The sequence below is a fragment of the Suillus clintonianus genome (genome assembly GCF_016758775.1).
Source record: "Suillus clintonianus strain FC179 chromosome Unknown DEU56scaffold_24, whole genome shotgun sequence".
NCBI classification, from domain to species: domain Eukaryota; kingdom Fungi; phylum Basidiomycota; class Agaricomycetes; order Boletales; family Suillaceae; genus Suillus; species Suillus clintonianus.
In genome coordinates this window covers 190,912-205,679 of record NW_024539248.1, presented here as the reverse complement: position 1 = coordinate 205,679, position 14,768 = coordinate 190,912, and the positions used below count along the sequence as shown (strand labels likewise).

The 14,768-nt window shown below is 47.7% G+C and overlaps 8 protein-coding genes across 8 annotated transcripts; 3 read left to right on the top strand and 5 right to left on the bottom strand.

Annotated features, from left to right (window-relative positions):
* Positions 1-111: 111 nt before the first annotated feature.
* Positions 112-1,599, bottom strand: DEU56DRAFT_979698 (uncharacterized protein). The gene is made up of 2 exons (XM_041359757.1): positions 1,568-1,599; positions 112-1,517 (listed from the first exon to the last, which is right to left on the bottom strand). The coding sequence occupies exon 2, from the start codon at positions 1,515-1,517 to the stop codon at positions 261-263; it is 1,257 nt and encodes a 418-aa protein (XP_041209987.1). The 5' UTR covers positions 1,568-1,599; the 3' UTR covers positions 112-260.
* Positions 1,600-1,848: 249 nt separating this feature from the next.
* DEU56DRAFT_911226 (uncharacterized protein) lies at positions 1,849-2,188 on the top strand (the record flags this gene model as incomplete). Its single annotated transcript, XM_041357266.1, has 2 exons — positions 1,849-1,890; positions 1,934-2,188. 2 exons carry the CDS (start codon positions 1,849-1,851, stop codon positions 2,186-2,188), a joined length of 297 nt encoding a protein of 98 aa, XP_041209986.1.
* A 777-nt stretch (positions 2,189-2,965) lies between these two features.
* Positions 2,966-3,897, bottom strand: DEU56DRAFT_911225 (uncharacterized protein; the record flags this gene model as incomplete). Its single annotated transcript, XM_041357265.1, has 5 exons — positions 2,966-3,009; positions 3,059-3,170; positions 3,223-3,366; positions 3,435-3,541; positions 3,579-3,897. 5 exons carry the CDS (start codon positions 3,895-3,897, stop codon positions 2,966-2,968), a joined length of 726 nt encoding a protein of 241 aa, XP_041209985.1.
* A 110-nt stretch (positions 3,898-4,007) lies between these two features.
* Positions 4,008-4,446, bottom strand: DEU56DRAFT_269763 (uncharacterized protein). Its single transcript, XM_041345386.1, has one exon. The coding sequence runs from the start codon at positions 4,349-4,351 to the stop codon at positions 4,118-4,120; it is 234 nt and encodes a 77-aa protein (XP_041209984.1). The 5' UTR covers positions 4,352-4,446; the 3' UTR covers positions 4,008-4,117.
* A 1,692-nt stretch (positions 4,447-6,138) lies between these two features.
* DEU56DRAFT_940342 (uncharacterized protein) lies at positions 6,139-7,927 on the bottom strand (the record flags this gene model as incomplete). The annotated part of the gene is made up of 3 exons (XM_041358887.1): positions 7,465-7,927; positions 7,389-7,409; positions 6,139-7,338 (listed from the first exon to the last, which is right to left on the bottom strand). The coding sequence occupies exons 1-3, from the start codon at positions 7,531-7,533 to the stop codon at positions 6,139-6,141; spliced, it is 1,290 nt and encodes a 429-aa protein (XP_041209983.1). The 5' UTR covers positions 7,534-7,927.
* A 480-nt stretch (positions 7,928-8,407) lies between these two features.
* DEU56DRAFT_795334 (uncharacterized protein) lies at positions 8,408-11,184 on the bottom strand. The gene is made up of 4 exons (XM_041352835.1): positions 11,104-11,184; positions 10,645-11,053; positions 10,286-10,595; positions 8,408-8,669 (listed from the first exon to the last, which is right to left on the bottom strand). Exons 2-4 carry the CDS (start codon positions 11,013-11,015, stop codon positions 8,487-8,489), a joined length of 864 nt encoding a protein of 287 aa, XP_041209982.1. The 5' UTR covers positions 11,016-11,053; positions 11,104-11,184; the 3' UTR covers positions 8,408-8,486.
* A 2,073-nt stretch (positions 11,185-13,257) lies between these two features.
* On the top strand, positions 13,258-14,309 carry DEU56DRAFT_269650 (uncharacterized protein). Its single transcript, XM_041345385.1, has 6 exons — positions 13,258-13,709; positions 13,763-13,825; positions 13,868-13,901; positions 13,957-14,041; positions 14,089-14,196; positions 14,256-14,309. Exons 1-5 carry the CDS (start codon positions 13,423-13,425, stop codon positions 14,112-14,114), a joined length of 495 nt encoding a protein of 164 aa, XP_041209981.1. The 5' UTR covers positions 13,258-13,422; the 3' UTR covers positions 14,115-14,196; positions 14,256-14,309.
* On the top strand, positions 14,157-14,656 carry DEU56DRAFT_979693 (uncharacterized protein). Its single transcript, XM_041359756.1, has 3 exons — positions 14,157-14,196; positions 14,256-14,318; positions 14,371-14,656. Exons 1-3 carry the CDS (start codon positions 14,164-14,166, stop codon positions 14,563-14,565), a joined length of 291 nt encoding a protein of 96 aa, XP_041209980.1. The 5' UTR covers positions 14,157-14,163; the 3' UTR covers positions 14,566-14,656.
* The last annotated feature ends 112 nt before the right edge of the window (positions 14,657-14,768 follow it).

Sequence of the window (14,768 nt, the reverse complement as noted above, 5' to 3'; positions counted from 1 at the left end):
TCGTGCATTCGATGGCATGAGGAAAGGTAGTCTCTGCCGTGTTGTCTCTCAGCAATGATCATAACGTGCCCGCTGGTGTCCGAAGTGAAACTGCAACGAAGAGCGAGCAACGAAGCTTAAAGGTGAATGCTATAGACTGAGTGGTATAGAATAGCGTAATGCTCTCCGAGATATGTCGTACGAGGTTGTAGTAAAAGTCCATGAAGTCTATTATATAGCGAAACGTGCGACGCCTAGTAATATAAGTCTTGGGCAAAGTATCAAGACGCTTGGGATCGTGACACTCTGGAGGAACGAACAATGGCAGCGCATTCTGCTCGTTGCTCAGCTGTCATGATACCCGAGCCAGTGGATACAAACAGCTTCTCCAGGGGACACTTTGGCCGTGTCAGGAATTCCTTGAACTCCTCATGAGGCCACGTTGATGAACTCCAACCATAAAATCTGCGTAAATTGGGGAGTGAGAGAGTACTGAACACGCCAGATAATGGGTTGTTGAACGCCACACTACCACGGAAGATCAAGAATTGAAGTTTGGTGTGCGTGAATGGCCTCAAGGCCTGTGATTCATGTGAGACCATGGCAGTGGTTAATGAGGAGAGGTTGGGACATAACCGGAGTAGGCGGAAGAGTGTATTCTGTTCATCTACGTAGAATTCAATGTTCGTCAGGTGGGCCCACTGAACGGAAGTGAGATAAGATGGTAGCATGGGCCCAAACCACGTCCCTGGGAAACTGAGACGTCTCACAGTGGACGGCAGTCGCGAGAAGAATCGTGAAATATCTTCGTTATTATGGCCAATTGTTAGCTCCTGCAGTGCTGGGAGGTCTTTTAACAACAGTTCAGGTTGGTCCACTCCTTGGACCCAGGGAAAGTTGATAGAGAGAGACGAGATTTGATTGATGTAAGGAAGAAGAAGGCTTTGTAGCTTGGTCGAATGATTTCTGGAACATTGGAGTGTCAATGAGAGCGGGAGCCCCTGCGACCGCTTAAGAAATGTGTCATAGCAGAACGCTGCCCGCTGCCAGTGATGGTCGTTGACTGTCACAGACAGCCTGCGCCACAGAGTAAGTACGCCTACAGCAACCTCCCTCCATCGTTGGCATATTTCAGTCAACAGCATGGGTGCTGTTAGCTGTGATGGCGGTTGCAAAATATGGGGTCTTGAAACGTCCGGGAGACAGAGCTGAAAAACGTTGGGGCTTGGAACGTCCGGGAGACAGAGCTGAAAAATGTGGGATATGATCTCGGTTGGCAAGCGCCAGAGAGCCGATCTGAGTCTATTGTGCAAATTAATGGACCTGATGATCCTATTCTTCTGCCTGACGAGTTGCCACTCAAGATTTTTGATACTACTTCTAACTGCTTGGATGCTTGAGATCTCGGCCGTAATCGCGGCCAACTGCTGCTGGCGTTCTGCGACGATATCGCTGATGCTCTGACCTTCGACCTCGATGGCAAAGTAGTTGGTACTAGGCAATTTGGGTTGAGAGTAGCAAGTTCCAAGGTCTGGCATCTGAGAATCCTCAATATGGCATCAGACATATGATCAGCTGCTGGACCTACGGTTATTTGTGAATGCGCGAGCTGAAGCGATTAGTGATTATTGGCAGACGATGTGAAGTACTCGGCACTTATATGGTGGATGTTTGGTTACACTTCGACTTTGCCGCTAAGCCGGACAAATTTTCAATGTCCGATCAGTGTTTGCTTCGAGTATTATCATTTATTTCATTTATTCGATTTTATTCGATTATACCTTGCATATATTCTGCGTCTGTGTTCGTCTTCCCTCAACTCAACTCACTGGCATCCTACATCACGCCTCTCTGGAGTCAGTATGTACAATGTCTAATTTCAATATACACCCACAGGTTTACCCTATACCTGTCTGTTTAAACCCGTTCGAGGACTCCTGGTGCTGAACAATAGACACCATTGCCTTCGGTCCACTCTCGCAGCAATGCTCTGCTCCCCATATCTCGCCTTCCAACCGAGATTCTCGCGATCGTCTTCGAATACTTTGAAGAAGAGAAGCGTTTCGATGAATCTGCGGACAATGATGTCCCTGCTTGTCTAGCAGTCACACATGTCTGCGGGTATTTGGCGCAACGTCGCCCTCGAGTGCCCCGCTCTTTGGAGATTCATCCGTTCTTCGTCTCCTTATTGGGCAGACATCATGCTTGAGAGGTCGAAAAATCTTTCTTTGGTTGTGACATACAAATACGAGGTCCCGCTACAGGGTTGCTTGGAGCCAGTCCTTTTACAATTGCCCCGAATTTAAGTTCTCTGATTTCCCTCGTTGTCACCGGATGTCGATCCCATTATCCGCTTGTTATCACAGCGAGCTTCAAACGCTATGTGTCAAAGCCTGCATTAGAGCAGCTCACGCTTGAGCATCTGTCCATAACTTCAGAGGAAACGAAGCTACTCGACAGAGTGCCACTCATTCGGTTGAAAAGTCTAGCGCTAGGTTCCGCCTCGATTCAAACTGCCGTGTCTCTCTTCGTGCAGCTGGCCATTCCTGTCAACACCAAGATCGCTCTACGGCTCACAGAAATTCAACCGCCAGGCACTTGGTTCGGTATGTTAATGTCATGGTTAACTATTGTTACCTACCAACGACTACGTTTCCCTGCCCCAGCGTCAGGAAGACTCGCTCGAAAAATTGCTCAGAAAATGCAGGCGGGGAATCATTCCCTGCACACACATGTTACTTGTTTCTTCGTGTATATCCCTAGTTATATTCTACTAGAGCGATTTTGTAAAGAATGGCAATCTCAATTCCAATCTAAATTCCTCAGCGGTCCAGAGGGGGTTGTAAGTTGTGAATCCGTTCAATATATCGTGAGTCATAGCTACTTAAACATACCTTCAAACACGATTTGTCTGCGAGACAGGTGAACATCGGATGGACTAGAGCATGTATTGCTGAGTCGAAGATGACATCCCCATGGATCTGTATCAGTGCTTCGTCATGGCGAAGTGCTCGAACCCCTCATAAAAACCTGTAACAGTCGGGTGAGTGACGAAGCCCAATAGTGATTCGTGGCGGACCTTCAACGCTGGCTTGCGTACAGCGTGCCTTGATCGCCTGGATGTCCACTGCCGGCAAGGTTGACCACTGAGAATCCAGAGATAGGTAGCCATCAGCACGCAGACAATCAAACTAAACCGTCGATGAGTCATACAGCGAAGAAGGGAACACTCGTTTCACGTACTTGAGGCGGTGCACCGAAAGCAGAGCGCACCGACCAACGAGGTCCTTCGATGCTAACATCGACTGGCACCGGTTGATCCCCAGATAGAGAGAGCATGAATGAGAAGTTGATGTCCCAAAATTGTCGTGCGCCAAATTCTAATGCCTGGAAAATACAGATTTAGTGTGCTACTCTGAGATTGCGTGAGTGAATGCCTGCCATTTCAATAAAACCTGTGGCATGCATGGATGGGCTCGCCTTGGATCACATGTTGAGCCAGGTAAGGGTGCGTCTGCGAGTTGATACGAAGCGGAGAACAATTCAACGGCCCGCTGCGAGGCTGATGAATTCTCAGCATGGAAGAAGAGTTTGGGTACAGGAAGAGCTTCTTGCGGGAAAAGGGGTAGGCGGGTAGTTTTGGGACGTCTGCTGCGGTGCATCCATTGAGAACATTGAAGTCAATGCAGAAACCACTTCCCCTTGATTGCCCTTGGGTCTCCGCAGAGGACAGATGACGGTGGCTGTCTCGCCCCCGAGAGTGACCAGATAACCAGCGAGAGCTGGGTGAGGTCCTATTTCCAAAAAGCTTGGAGTATTGATGTCGTGAATCATACGCTGGATTGCTCCTGTGAACTGCACTGGGCCACGCGTAGTGGACCAGTAGTATTCTGCGCTGAATCGGTCGTGTTTCAGCATGCCGCGCTCGGTGGAATATGTTGGGATGTTAGGAGCTGCGAGGGATAGCGATCGAATAAATGTCTGCCACTAGGCGCAGAAACTCGTCACGACAAGCGTCATTTAAGCGATGGTGGTATTTAAGCCATATGGTCGATCGGTGACTTGTACTAGCAGTATCTGCAAGTGCTGATGGGACGCGCGATCCCTTTAAGACATGAGCCGACTTATCTAACACGTGTCATGAATAACTGAGGGACGAACAGACTGGCAGAATATATGCAAGGTATACATCGAATAAAATGAAATAAATGATAATACTCGAAGCAAACACTGATCGGACATTGAACATTTGTCCGGCATCTCGGGAAGTCGAACTGTAACCAAACATCCACCATACACTTACGATGTTTTCCAGCGCACTGATGATATCCGATGCCACGGAGAAATTGACTTGGGATTTGACTGTCTCCATGTTATTCGCTAGCTATTGGTTGAAATGGAAATGCTCAAGGAAGATGAAGGTTTGAAGAAGAGAAAAAAAGGTGACGTTACCACACGATGCTCGATGGAGGGCCAACGACATCACAAATACGTAAAACAGCTTCCCGGTGTGTGTGCGCAGCCAGACGACCAACCCGCTGCGCTGGAACTCGGTTGCGCTTCCTATTTGGCGATAATGAGGTAGATCAAACATAGATGGACAATGTGTGGTGACTGTGATGCACAGGCTTGCGGATGTTGAAAATGCACATTTGGATGGCGCGATAATCAACACAACATACCGCTGCATTGAATCAATGAGCAGCGTCTAGACTCTGCTCGAACCAGCTGCCGAAGGCTGAAGCACCCCCAGAACTTGTCTACGTGCACATCAGTGAACCGGTGAGTTTTTGTTGGCGATTATGATGATTGCGGTGCTTTTACTAGAATTGCCATCCTATCACCTTGGGATGTCGTGCTCGACTCTATTCGGCCCACATCAATCATAATTGATGTCCGTCTATGTAAGTAGCGCGTCGACATGGCATGCATTCCATCACATGCATCCACAGTCATCGCAAGGAACCAACGAGTGACAATGGGCAAATATAGGCTCTACGAGGGTGGACAGCAGCATCAAGACGATCATACAGACATTCCTACGTGGAAAGTGCTTGTGATAGTATACTAATAGTCGCTGCGTAAACTTTGTTGTATTCTGAAAATGTATAATCAATGAAGGCACGATGAAATGAAGGGGTAGATCGTTCTGCACATGGATGTTGTTCGGGGATTGTCCTAAGGCAAGATAATCCTCGGACCATATCCACAGCAGCACAGATGGTAGATATGAACGAGATTCAGATGTCTAAGATCAGAGGGCTTGTCCAGTGTCGAGGCCTCAATCATAGAGCTTTAACGTCTCGGAGGTCTGAGGCTTTATACGACTGATAAGACTCAGATAAATGTTAAAACCCGATGATGATGAGTGCTACGGTTGCACAATGGTTCAACGTCGAGCGCTGAGCCTGGGAGTATTGGTCAGTACAATCTGACGGATAATCAGGATTATACCGCGTTCAGTGATTAGACTAGTAGTGACCAGCCGATCACCAGTCAATTCACTGGCCCGCCCTCTCATTCTACGTACCTGCAGGCTGTATCGTCGATCGTGTAAACATGGTCACTGTCAAGTCACTGTGGGACTCTATTTGCATGTGAACTTTGAAATTTGAGTGCTTACACATCGTGGTGATTTTTCAAACACGTGACTAGAGACGCGTCGCGATCGAGTTTGCCAAGCAGTTCAAACCTTGTTTTCTTGCGCCAATCAAGGTTTCGTCGCAGACATATATTCTATCTACAAAACAGTTCATCTCATTGACAATCTTTCCATATTTTGGACATGTACGGTGACGAGGATTAATAGTCCGTAGTATTTGAATCTAATTTTATTTTGTGCACTCTTTGGATGACACGCTTGAGATCGATAGCGAAACTGCAACAAAGAGCGAGCAATGTAAATGAAGCTTAAAGGTAAATACTAAAGGTTGAATGGTACAACATATATTGAGCGTTTCGGTCCAGTCAGATAAGTACGCCATGCATATTAAATCGCAAGCTGTCGGCTGCTGCGACAATCGTGTTCAGACTAACATAACACTCTGCTAGACATATTGTACGAGGTTGTAGTAAGAGTCCATGAAGCCAACTATACAACGAAACGTGTGATACCTAGCAGTATTATAAGTGCTGTACAAAGAATCAACATGCTTGGGGTCATGACACTTTGGAGGAACGAACAATGGCAGCGTATTCTGCTCGCCGCTCAGCTGTCACACCCAAACAATGACATGTAGACAGGATCTGCAAGGGACACTTTGACCGTGTCAAAAATGTCTTGAACTCCTCATGAGGCCACGTTGATGGACTGCAGACATAAAATCCGCGTAAATTGGGAAGTGAGAGAGTACTGAACACGCCCGATAATGGGGTTTTGTACGCCACACTACCACGGAAGATCAAGAATTGAAGTTTAGTGTGCGTGAATGGCCTTGAGGTCTGTGATTCAGGTGATACCATGGCAGTGGTTAATGAGGAGAGGTTGGGGCATAACCGGAGTAGGCGGAAGAGTGTATTCTGTCCATCTACGCAGAATTCAATGTTCGTCAGGTGGGCCCACTGAACGGAAGTGAGATAAGATGGTAGCATGGGCCCAAACCACGTCCCTGGGAAACTGAGACATCTCACAGTGGACGGCAGTCGCGACATGAGTCGTGGAAAAGCTTCGTTATTATGGCCAATTGTTAGCTCCTGCAGTGCTGGGAGGTCTTTTAACAAAAGTTCAGGTTGGTCCAGTCCTTGGACCTGAGGACAATTGATAGAGAGAGACAAGATTTGTTTGACGTAAGGATGAAGAAGGCTTTGTAGCTTGGTCGAATGATTTTTGGAACACTGGAGTGCCAGCGAGAGCGGGAGTCCCTGTGACCGCTTAAGAAATATGTCATAGCAGAACACTGCCCGCTGCCAGTGATGGTCATTGACTGTCACAGACAACATGCGCCATAGACCAGGTACGCCTACAGCAACTTCCCTCCATTGTTGGCATATTCCGGTCAACAGCATGGGAGCTGTTAGCGGTGATGGTGGCTGCAACATACTGAGTCTCGGAACGTCTGGAAGACAGAGGTAAAAGATGTGGGATAAGATTTCAGTTGGCAGGCGCCAGAGAGCCGATCTGAGTCTATTGTGCAAATGGATGGACTCGATGATCTTGGCCTTCTGCTCGACGAGTTGTCTGTGAATATTTTGGACACCATCTATGACAGTTTCCAGGCTTGAGATCTCGGGCAAAATCGCGTCCAACTGATGTTGGCGTTCTGTGATGATATCGCCGATGCTCTGGTCTTTGAGCTCGATCGCAAAGTAGTTGGTAGTGGGCAATCTGGATTGAGAGTAGGACGTTTCGAGGTCTGGCATCTGCTAATCATCAATATGGCATCAAACATATGATCAGCTGCTAGACCCACGATCATTTGTGAATGCGCAAGCTGAAGTGATTAGTGATTATTGGCAGATGATGAGATGTACTGACTCGGCACTTACGATGTTTTGCAGCGCACTAATGATATCCGAGGCCGTGGAGAAATCGACTTGGGATTTGACTGTATCCATGGTATTCGTTAGCTACTGGCTGAAATGCTCAAGGAAGATGAAGGTTTGAAGAAGAGAAAAAAAATGACGTTACTACACGAGGCGCTAGTCTACACATGTCTAGTGAAACCACCCGCCGTCACAAATACGTCAAATGGCTTCCGCATACGGTGTGCGCACAGGCACAACCAATCCGCTGCGCTGGGACTCGAACGCATCTGATAGGGTAGCGGCTGCGCGTGAGAGACTTGAGGCTGATGGCGCAGAGGAGCCCGAGAGCAACGAGTACGATGGTGGACACTGGGCAATGATGTGTGAAATTTGAAGCCACTGGAACCTGGAGGTCGAGATTTATGACCTCAAATTTGTATCAGTGCCCCAATTTTGCTGTTTTCAGGAATCAAACTGACACGCTCCAGGTCCTTCTTTTTCTGTACAAGATGTTGAGTCGTTGGAGGCTACAAGTACAATTCATTCTTCTATTTCGTTTGGTTCTGGGACTTGGGGGATGGCACGAGCGTGGGCTCTGGAGGATACGGAGGTTTGAGAGGGGATCCGAAGAGGGTTTTCCGCGAGGTGTGGATACTTGAGCACTCTGGATCATGCTCATTCGTATCCGCCTCCCGCATTTCAGGTTTGACTGGTGAATCGATGTTGTGGAGTGAAGAACAGAACTGCTTCGGTGGGTAGGAGAATACGAAATGTTTCTTGTGAATTTCGATCCCGCAATAGTTCAGAGATGGGGATTGTTGTGTAGAGGGAGGCGTTGGTAGATGATGGGAACAAAGGGCAGCCGTCGATAGTGAGGCCTGCATCGCCAAGAACGACGAGTAAAGCCTGCTAAGGAGTCCAAACAGAGTCAGGAAATCTAGATGAACATCGGACGCACCTTTCTTTCCTGAAATACAATTTTTGCGTACTATGATACTGCCTGTAATCCTGAGTATGGTTACAAAAGTATGAAAATAAGCAAACTACAAGTGTGGCACTAAACTAACCCACGACACCGTCATGTATGCGTCAAGAGGAAGATGGCGTAATGTCGTGAACATAAGTACCAAGAGCATACCACGAGATATAATGTACAACAGGGCAAATATGAACATGAAAACAGCTGTCATTATATCACCTATGCCATTCATTATAACATCCATGCACTGCGTGTTATCAAAAATTTCAGCCGTATGAAACGAGGGCAGAACCTGACCCTAGGGTTAGGTCTCAGCCACGTCAGCGCCTTCGTTGGACACCGGCATCGACATGGCGGTTTTATCGCATTCCCTCCATGTAGCAGTCAAGGTTTCGCCCTCTCGTCAACACTAGCTGAAACCATGGCCTGTCCTCGATAGGGCAACCTCGCGAGGTTTAATATTTGTATACCTTTAAATCAATATATATAATATTAATATATATATACCTCGATCGTGCACGCGCGGCCGCAATCGATATTCAGCTAGCCAGGTATCAATACTAGATAAATCAATGGTATATTATACTCGCGCCGTGCACTGCTCAGTGCTAGCTAGATACAGGCACAGCTATATAGATATATACAACAGACTCGTATATAACGTGTCCGAGTAATGGACAATGAAATCGGCGCGACCTTCGAGAGCAGACGGGAAACTGAGTGGGCGCTGCAATGCAGCATGAAGGGTAGCAAGAATGTCAAGACACGTCAGAGTTGCGGTGTTGAGAGCCAATGGGACCCATCGCGTCTGCAGATGCCAACAGAATATAGTAAGCTTGAATGAAGAACCAATATGAAGGTGACTACCTTGCGGTCCAAGGTGCAGGGATACTGGTGATGAACAAGATGGGTGCTGCCTCTCGGCGGACTGGAAAGGTATTCTATACGGCAGCGGCATATATCGGAAATAAATCATCTGCGAGAAATTAAGTTCACCATCGACGAACAGTTAAGCGTCCTTGGACTTACTTGTGCTACAGGCCAAACCTTCCAGTTGGTGAGAAGAGCGGGATAGCGACCACGGCGTCAGTCTGCAAACATATCAAATATTTGAAGGAAGGTCTCACATTATTAGCTGGTCGGCAGCCACACATTTTGAAAGAGCTCTGAAGCTGACGCGGGTTTGACTTCTCCGTGATCGAAGAGGGAATCGTCGTTCTAGAAAAAAAATCCATCTCCCGAGTAGAGGGCCTCGCAGGCAGATGGTTCAAGGTTTACTCCGATAATCAAGTGCATGGGACTCACTCATGCCACTTCCAAGATAAAAGAAACACAGAGTACGTGCGAGATCCCAACCAGGCCTGGTTTCACGAGCTAGGGGTCGAAAACGATGTCGCCGAGAGCAATTCAAGGTTCCGCCAAGAGTGTGGTATGCATGCTGATAGGCACGACGCGGATGTCGTTGTGGAAGTCGAGAGCAAGGGTAATTTCAAACTCCGCGAGTGTGGGGTCCTCAATTAACCTCTGAGTACTGAGTCACTATACGGTCTGCACGCGCACGTCGAATAAACCCTAGCGTTGGGTTAACATTATATTTACGTCTGCAACTAGGTATGCGTTGAAGCGTGTTGAAGGGTTGAGTCGATGCCGCATATACCGAGCGGAAATCAAGGTGAGGAGGCTTGAAAGTATCCGCCATCGTTGCGCGGAGCGTCGACTTGGAGTATCAAGTTTACGACTTAGTAATAGCTGGCTGATATTTGGTGGTGGTGACGTGGCTGAAACCTTGGGGACCCCCCAGAATTTCCGCCAACTCTCAGCCGTCGGAATTTTTGGACAACACGCCGTGATGTCAGTTGCAACTTTTATTAGAATTTCAATCCAGGGTGTGCAAGTTATAGCGACGGCACTCATGCGCCACAGGACCTGTTCCAGATTGGTAGGAAAGGTAAAAAACCAAGCCATACAATGGATGCCGCCAAAGATTGTCGCAATCAGAACTCCGGCAAATACAAGTATCAAAGTGTCCGATTCTTCTAGTTTGATGCTGCCATCAAATGTAGGAACTCGGAGCTTACGCGTGGGAACGTGTAAGCCGATCAGTTCTATAGATGGACCGAAGGTTGCCTTAATGATCGTGACAAGCACATTGTCTTCATAATTATTAGGGAGGCTGAGGTAGACAATAAATAACGGAATAATTGATCTAGACGCAGACATACACATCAATGTGATCCTCTGGCTTTGACTCTGTCGACTTCCAGTACACCCGATATGGACACTGAACATCGAGAGGCTTATTCCACCATAGCGCATAGGTCAGGAAATTCAGAACCGCAAAAGCGAGCGTCCCCGTTTCCAGCTGGGTGGTTTCGAGGCGATAAATGGCGCGAGAGATGAGCTGCAGAATGAACCAGGCCACCTGAAGTATGATCAATCCTTTCGATATCATATTGCCTTTGCTCCGGTCGCCGATCTCCTTTGCCGTTAAGGTAGGGGCATCAATACACCCTTTACGTATCAGCTCGAGAACCTTGTCAGGCAGTAGTGTACGGTAGGGCTCCCCATCTACATAAAGCATAAACCCACCCATCAGCACAAAGAAGCTGTGGGTCTGAGTCCACGCGTAATCTAGGGATCCACATCAGTCAAACGTTTGGAAGAGCGCGAACGCAGCTTACCTTCGGATTGATCTGAGATGTAAGCCTCAAACAACTTTTTGAATGGCTTCGCAAGAACATGAGTCCCCCCATATCTTGAAGTGGACACTGGAGTACTATGAACTGCCGAAGAAACACCAGTACAGATGGTTCACCTTCACCAGGCGCAACGAGAAGCCGGGCTCTATCATGATCTTCAGAAGCAGGTGAGTCGCGAGGAAACATATTCAGGATGTAAGATAAAATGTCGAGCTCACGTTGGAGTTGCTCTGCAGGCACTTCAGCCAACTCATAATCTAAGGACGTGCGTGGTGAGTTGTCCGAGGAACATATCCAATTTCAGAAAGCACAACTCACTTTCAGACTGCTCCTGCGGCCGAGGAACATTGAAATACCCTGACTGCTTGAACTGTTTCGTAACACGATGAGTGCTCATCCACTGGCGCATAGCCCATACGACGATCAGTTCAGGAGCGATTAGTGCCATGATCATGATCCCGAGTCGCCGCCATAGGATACGAAATAGGCTGTCCTTAGGACTCGGAATATTCGGATGGATGGCGCTGTATATACATGCGAAGAGAGTGAGAACGGAGCTGGAGATGATGTTCGACAGGGTTCTATTCGTGAATGACGGTGCTTCAAAATACTCGTTGGTAGTAGTTGCATTGGTAGTAGGTGCGGCTTGGATTACTGCAACGAAGTAGAGGATCATGCATAGAAGTAAGCGCATTATTGGATGTCACGTTGGGGTGGAGATATTGCGGTTTGTATATCCTGCTCACTATGGGTATTTAACCTGCTGGCGGGCGTCTTCTCGAGGCAGTACAATGAGACCCTGACGGCAGGCTTGGCTAGTGTTTACAGCATGGCGAGCGCAAGGGAATTTGCTGTGTAAATGAATGCCACATATCAGTCAAATCGACACGATCGATAATCCTCCGCCCAATTCGTCACCACCCGGGAAGCGCGCATAGAGTTGCATTGCACCCAAAGTCGATAACGCAGCATACAGCCTCTACCACATTCCTGACTCATCTTTGAGTGGCACGGTCGTTGAAGCTTCAAAAGTCATAGGTTGCTGGGCTTCTCATGTACCATATAGACGCTGACAATTACGTGACTCGTACGAGGGCAAGTCGCACGTTGTCCGATCATCAAGGAAGAGAAGCCGCACTTTTAATACCGATGATTGACATAGGAGTAGAGATAAGTAGGAATACAAACCCACGTTGAGCATGAATTCGCTGCTGCCGTACTGTTCGCGAGGTGTCTTACTCGTCTTCGTATTACCATGACATATCATGTAGATCGCCCGACAAAGAAGCCGAGCGCCAAAGTATCTCCTTGCCACACCAGGGTTCAGCTCCTGTCCAAAAATGGACCAAGAACACGCGAGAACTGATTGCAACACATACCTATGATGGAAACAGTCCAATGAAGCGCCCAGAATCGTTCTGCGGTAGTCGAAGCATAAGAAGCTCAAATCAATCCCAAAAGCCAGTAGTACATTCCAATATCACCCGCCATTTCTGAATCTTCAGCTCCAGAACAACAAAAGAATGAACTCACCATCTTCTCCTTCTGAATCTCACTCACTCAAGTCCTCCCAAAACCCTGCCCCTACTTCTACTTTCTCCGACTTCGCAGCCGTCGATGGTGAGGCGTGCTTCGTCAACAAAAACGAGGAAAGCAAACAGTTGAGGTATCGGTGCAGGTACCAGTAGGTCACGCACCTTTCTCTCTTTTTGCGTGCAGACCAGCGAATCCTCACCACTCTTGCGTGGGGGAGGGCTTGATACCTGATTATCAAATTGTACTTCCATTTCATCACGTTGAGAATTAGAGTACTTACAAAGCGTTTGCAGTGCACACCGGTGCGCTGGATGATCATTGTGGTCAGCGCGAGTACCAGTTCTCATTTTCGCCCTGCATCTGAGAGCCAGCGTGTAAGACAGAAGATGGGTGATTGCGTTGACGATTGTAGCGGTAATGGGCTCATCTAGCATGTCCAATCCGTGATATTTAAAGCACAAGAGTAGATGTATATATGCGAGACTTACTACCGAGTCTCGATTCGAATGCCACCACAGCTTGCTGGACGAGCTGTTGTATTTACCTTGATATGCTCCAATTTACGCTGTAACGTGCCACGGGTGCGCAACTTTGTACCAAGTGTTGGCCTCAATTGAAATTCTGGACATTGTTGGTGACTCGGTATCGATGAACAGGTGCAGCGTGGTTCACTGCCGTAGTTTTCAACAATAAAGAAGTCTGGAATGCGGGACGTGGTTCTGAGCACATCGAAAGAAATAACTGCCTGTCAAATTTGCTCGTGAGATGGGCCCTGAGAGTACGAACGACCCACCGTGCGGCAGTGATTGGATGAACATTGAGCACGTCCCCGACGACACAACGTCGAGCGAACATGAAATAAGATATTCTATATGGTGGATGTTTGGTTACAGTTCGACTTCCCGAGATGCCGCACGGATTTCCAATGTCCGATCGGTGTTTGGTTTCAGTAATATTGTTTCTTCGATTTTATTCAATGTATATCCCTCAAATATCCCTAGCGACTTTGTAAGGAAAGGCAATCTACATTCTTCAGCAGTCCAGAGGGGGTTGTAAGTCGTGAATCTGTGGTTCATTGTATCAATATATACTCATTGAACCACTGACGCTTCAAGCCCTGCTCTAATGCCCAACTCGCAAGGCAAAAATGGGAGAGGTGTTGTTGGTCGTAAGTACATTTGAAACTGGGTTTAGTCAACTCAAATTGTAGCGAACACACGAGATTCAGCACTCGGACTCAGGAGGCAAGAGGAAGAATACGGCTCACCCTAGGCTCCTCCATAATGTCTATTCAATAAGGGTTTCCGTTTTAAACACTCTGCACTTCAAGTGGTCTGTCACGAACCAAGATCCAGAAACCATCCGTTTTCATCTCTTGATCAAGGTAGGTTAAGTTCGTCTCACATGCTCTCTGCCCATTCCGTATTTCAGGCCATTGCCCTCTTCAATGCAAATAACATGACGAGGCAATGCTGCTCATCAAAGAGCTAGCTGCCGCTCGTCCGAATGCTGATACCCTCGGATGTCGCATCGTGTGAAGTAAGTATCATGCGGCTATGCTCGGTTATCAACACTGATGTTTGCAACTCGCACATTAGGCATATCTACGCGTTCAGCTCGGAACCAAGGCCTTGGATGGTTTATTCCAGGGCATGCATGGTGTGGGTGCATCAGCGTATCCTTCATTTCTCTTTGACACATCATTCATTACAGCATTCTCAAATTTCCAGACCACTACCTCAGCAGCGCCCGGGGCGCTTCAAGAAACTCAGGCTCGCTGTGACAAGGCGCTCTCTTCCTCCTCCTGCGCATGCACCCACATTAACATCGCCTACCGCGCTACCACCTGTCGCTGCTCCTGTTAATACGAAAAGAGTTGATCAACGGCCAATAACTAAGGTCGTCTGAGACTAGTGTCATACTGTTAGAGGATGGATGTGAGGGAGCGGGGAACTTGGTGGACATACGACGATGATATTTGTGCTGGATATACCACCACCATCCAGTGCTTGCATGACCAAAATGAGATCGAGGGATGATATTCGTTCCTGTCAATAGATATGATGTCACGTTCGAAGTGATGTAGCGGGCCTTGAATGAAATGCCGGTGA

Excerpts from the sequence above, each read along its gene's own strand:
- DEU56DRAFT_979698 (XM_041359757.1), bottom strand. The coding sequence starts at position 1,517 with ATGCCAGACCTTGGAACTTGCTACTCTCAACCCAAATTGCCTAGTACC.
- DEU56DRAFT_269763 (XM_041345386.1), bottom strand. The coding sequence starts at position 4,351 with ATGGAGACAGTCAAATCCCAAGTCAATTTCTCCGTGGCATCGGATATC.
- DEU56DRAFT_795334 (XM_041352835.1), bottom strand. The coding sequence starts at position 11,015 with ATGGGTGGGTTTATGCTTTATGTAGATGGGGAGCCCTACCGTACACTA. Across the intron at positions 10,596-10,644 it reads CCAGAGGATCACATTGATGT|CCTCCCTAATAATTATGAAG; the intron begins GTATGTCTGCGT and ends TGTCTACCTCAG. Across the intron at positions 8,670-10,285 it reads GGATTGAAATTCTAATAAAA|TGCATGGATGTTATAATGAA; the intron begins GTTGCAACTGAC and ends GATAACACGCAG.
- DEU56DRAFT_269650 (XM_041345385.1), top strand. The coding sequence starts at position 13,423 with ATGGGCCCTGAGAGTACGAACGACCCACCGTGCGGCAGTGATTGGATG. Across the intron at positions 13,710-13,762 it reads TCAGCAGTCCAGAGGGGGTT|ACGCTTCAAGCCCTGCTCTA; the intron begins GTAAGTCGTGAA and ends ATTGAACCACTG. Across the intron at positions 13,826-13,867 it reads TGGGAGAGGTGTTGTTGGTC|CGAACACACGAGATTCAGCA; the intron begins GTAAGTACATTT and ends CTCAAATTGTAG.
- DEU56DRAFT_979693 (XM_041359756.1), top strand. The coding sequence starts at position 14,164 with ATGCTGATACCCTCGGATGTCGCATCGTGTGAA. Across the intron at positions 14,197-14,255 it reads CGGATGTCGCATCGTGTGAA|GCATATCTACGCGTTCAGCT; the intron begins GTAAGTATCATG and ends CTCGCACATTAG. Across the intron at positions 14,319-14,370 it reads TATTCCAGGGCATGCATGGT|CATTCTCAAATTTCCAGACC; the intron begins GTGGGTGCATCA and ends CATTCATTACAG.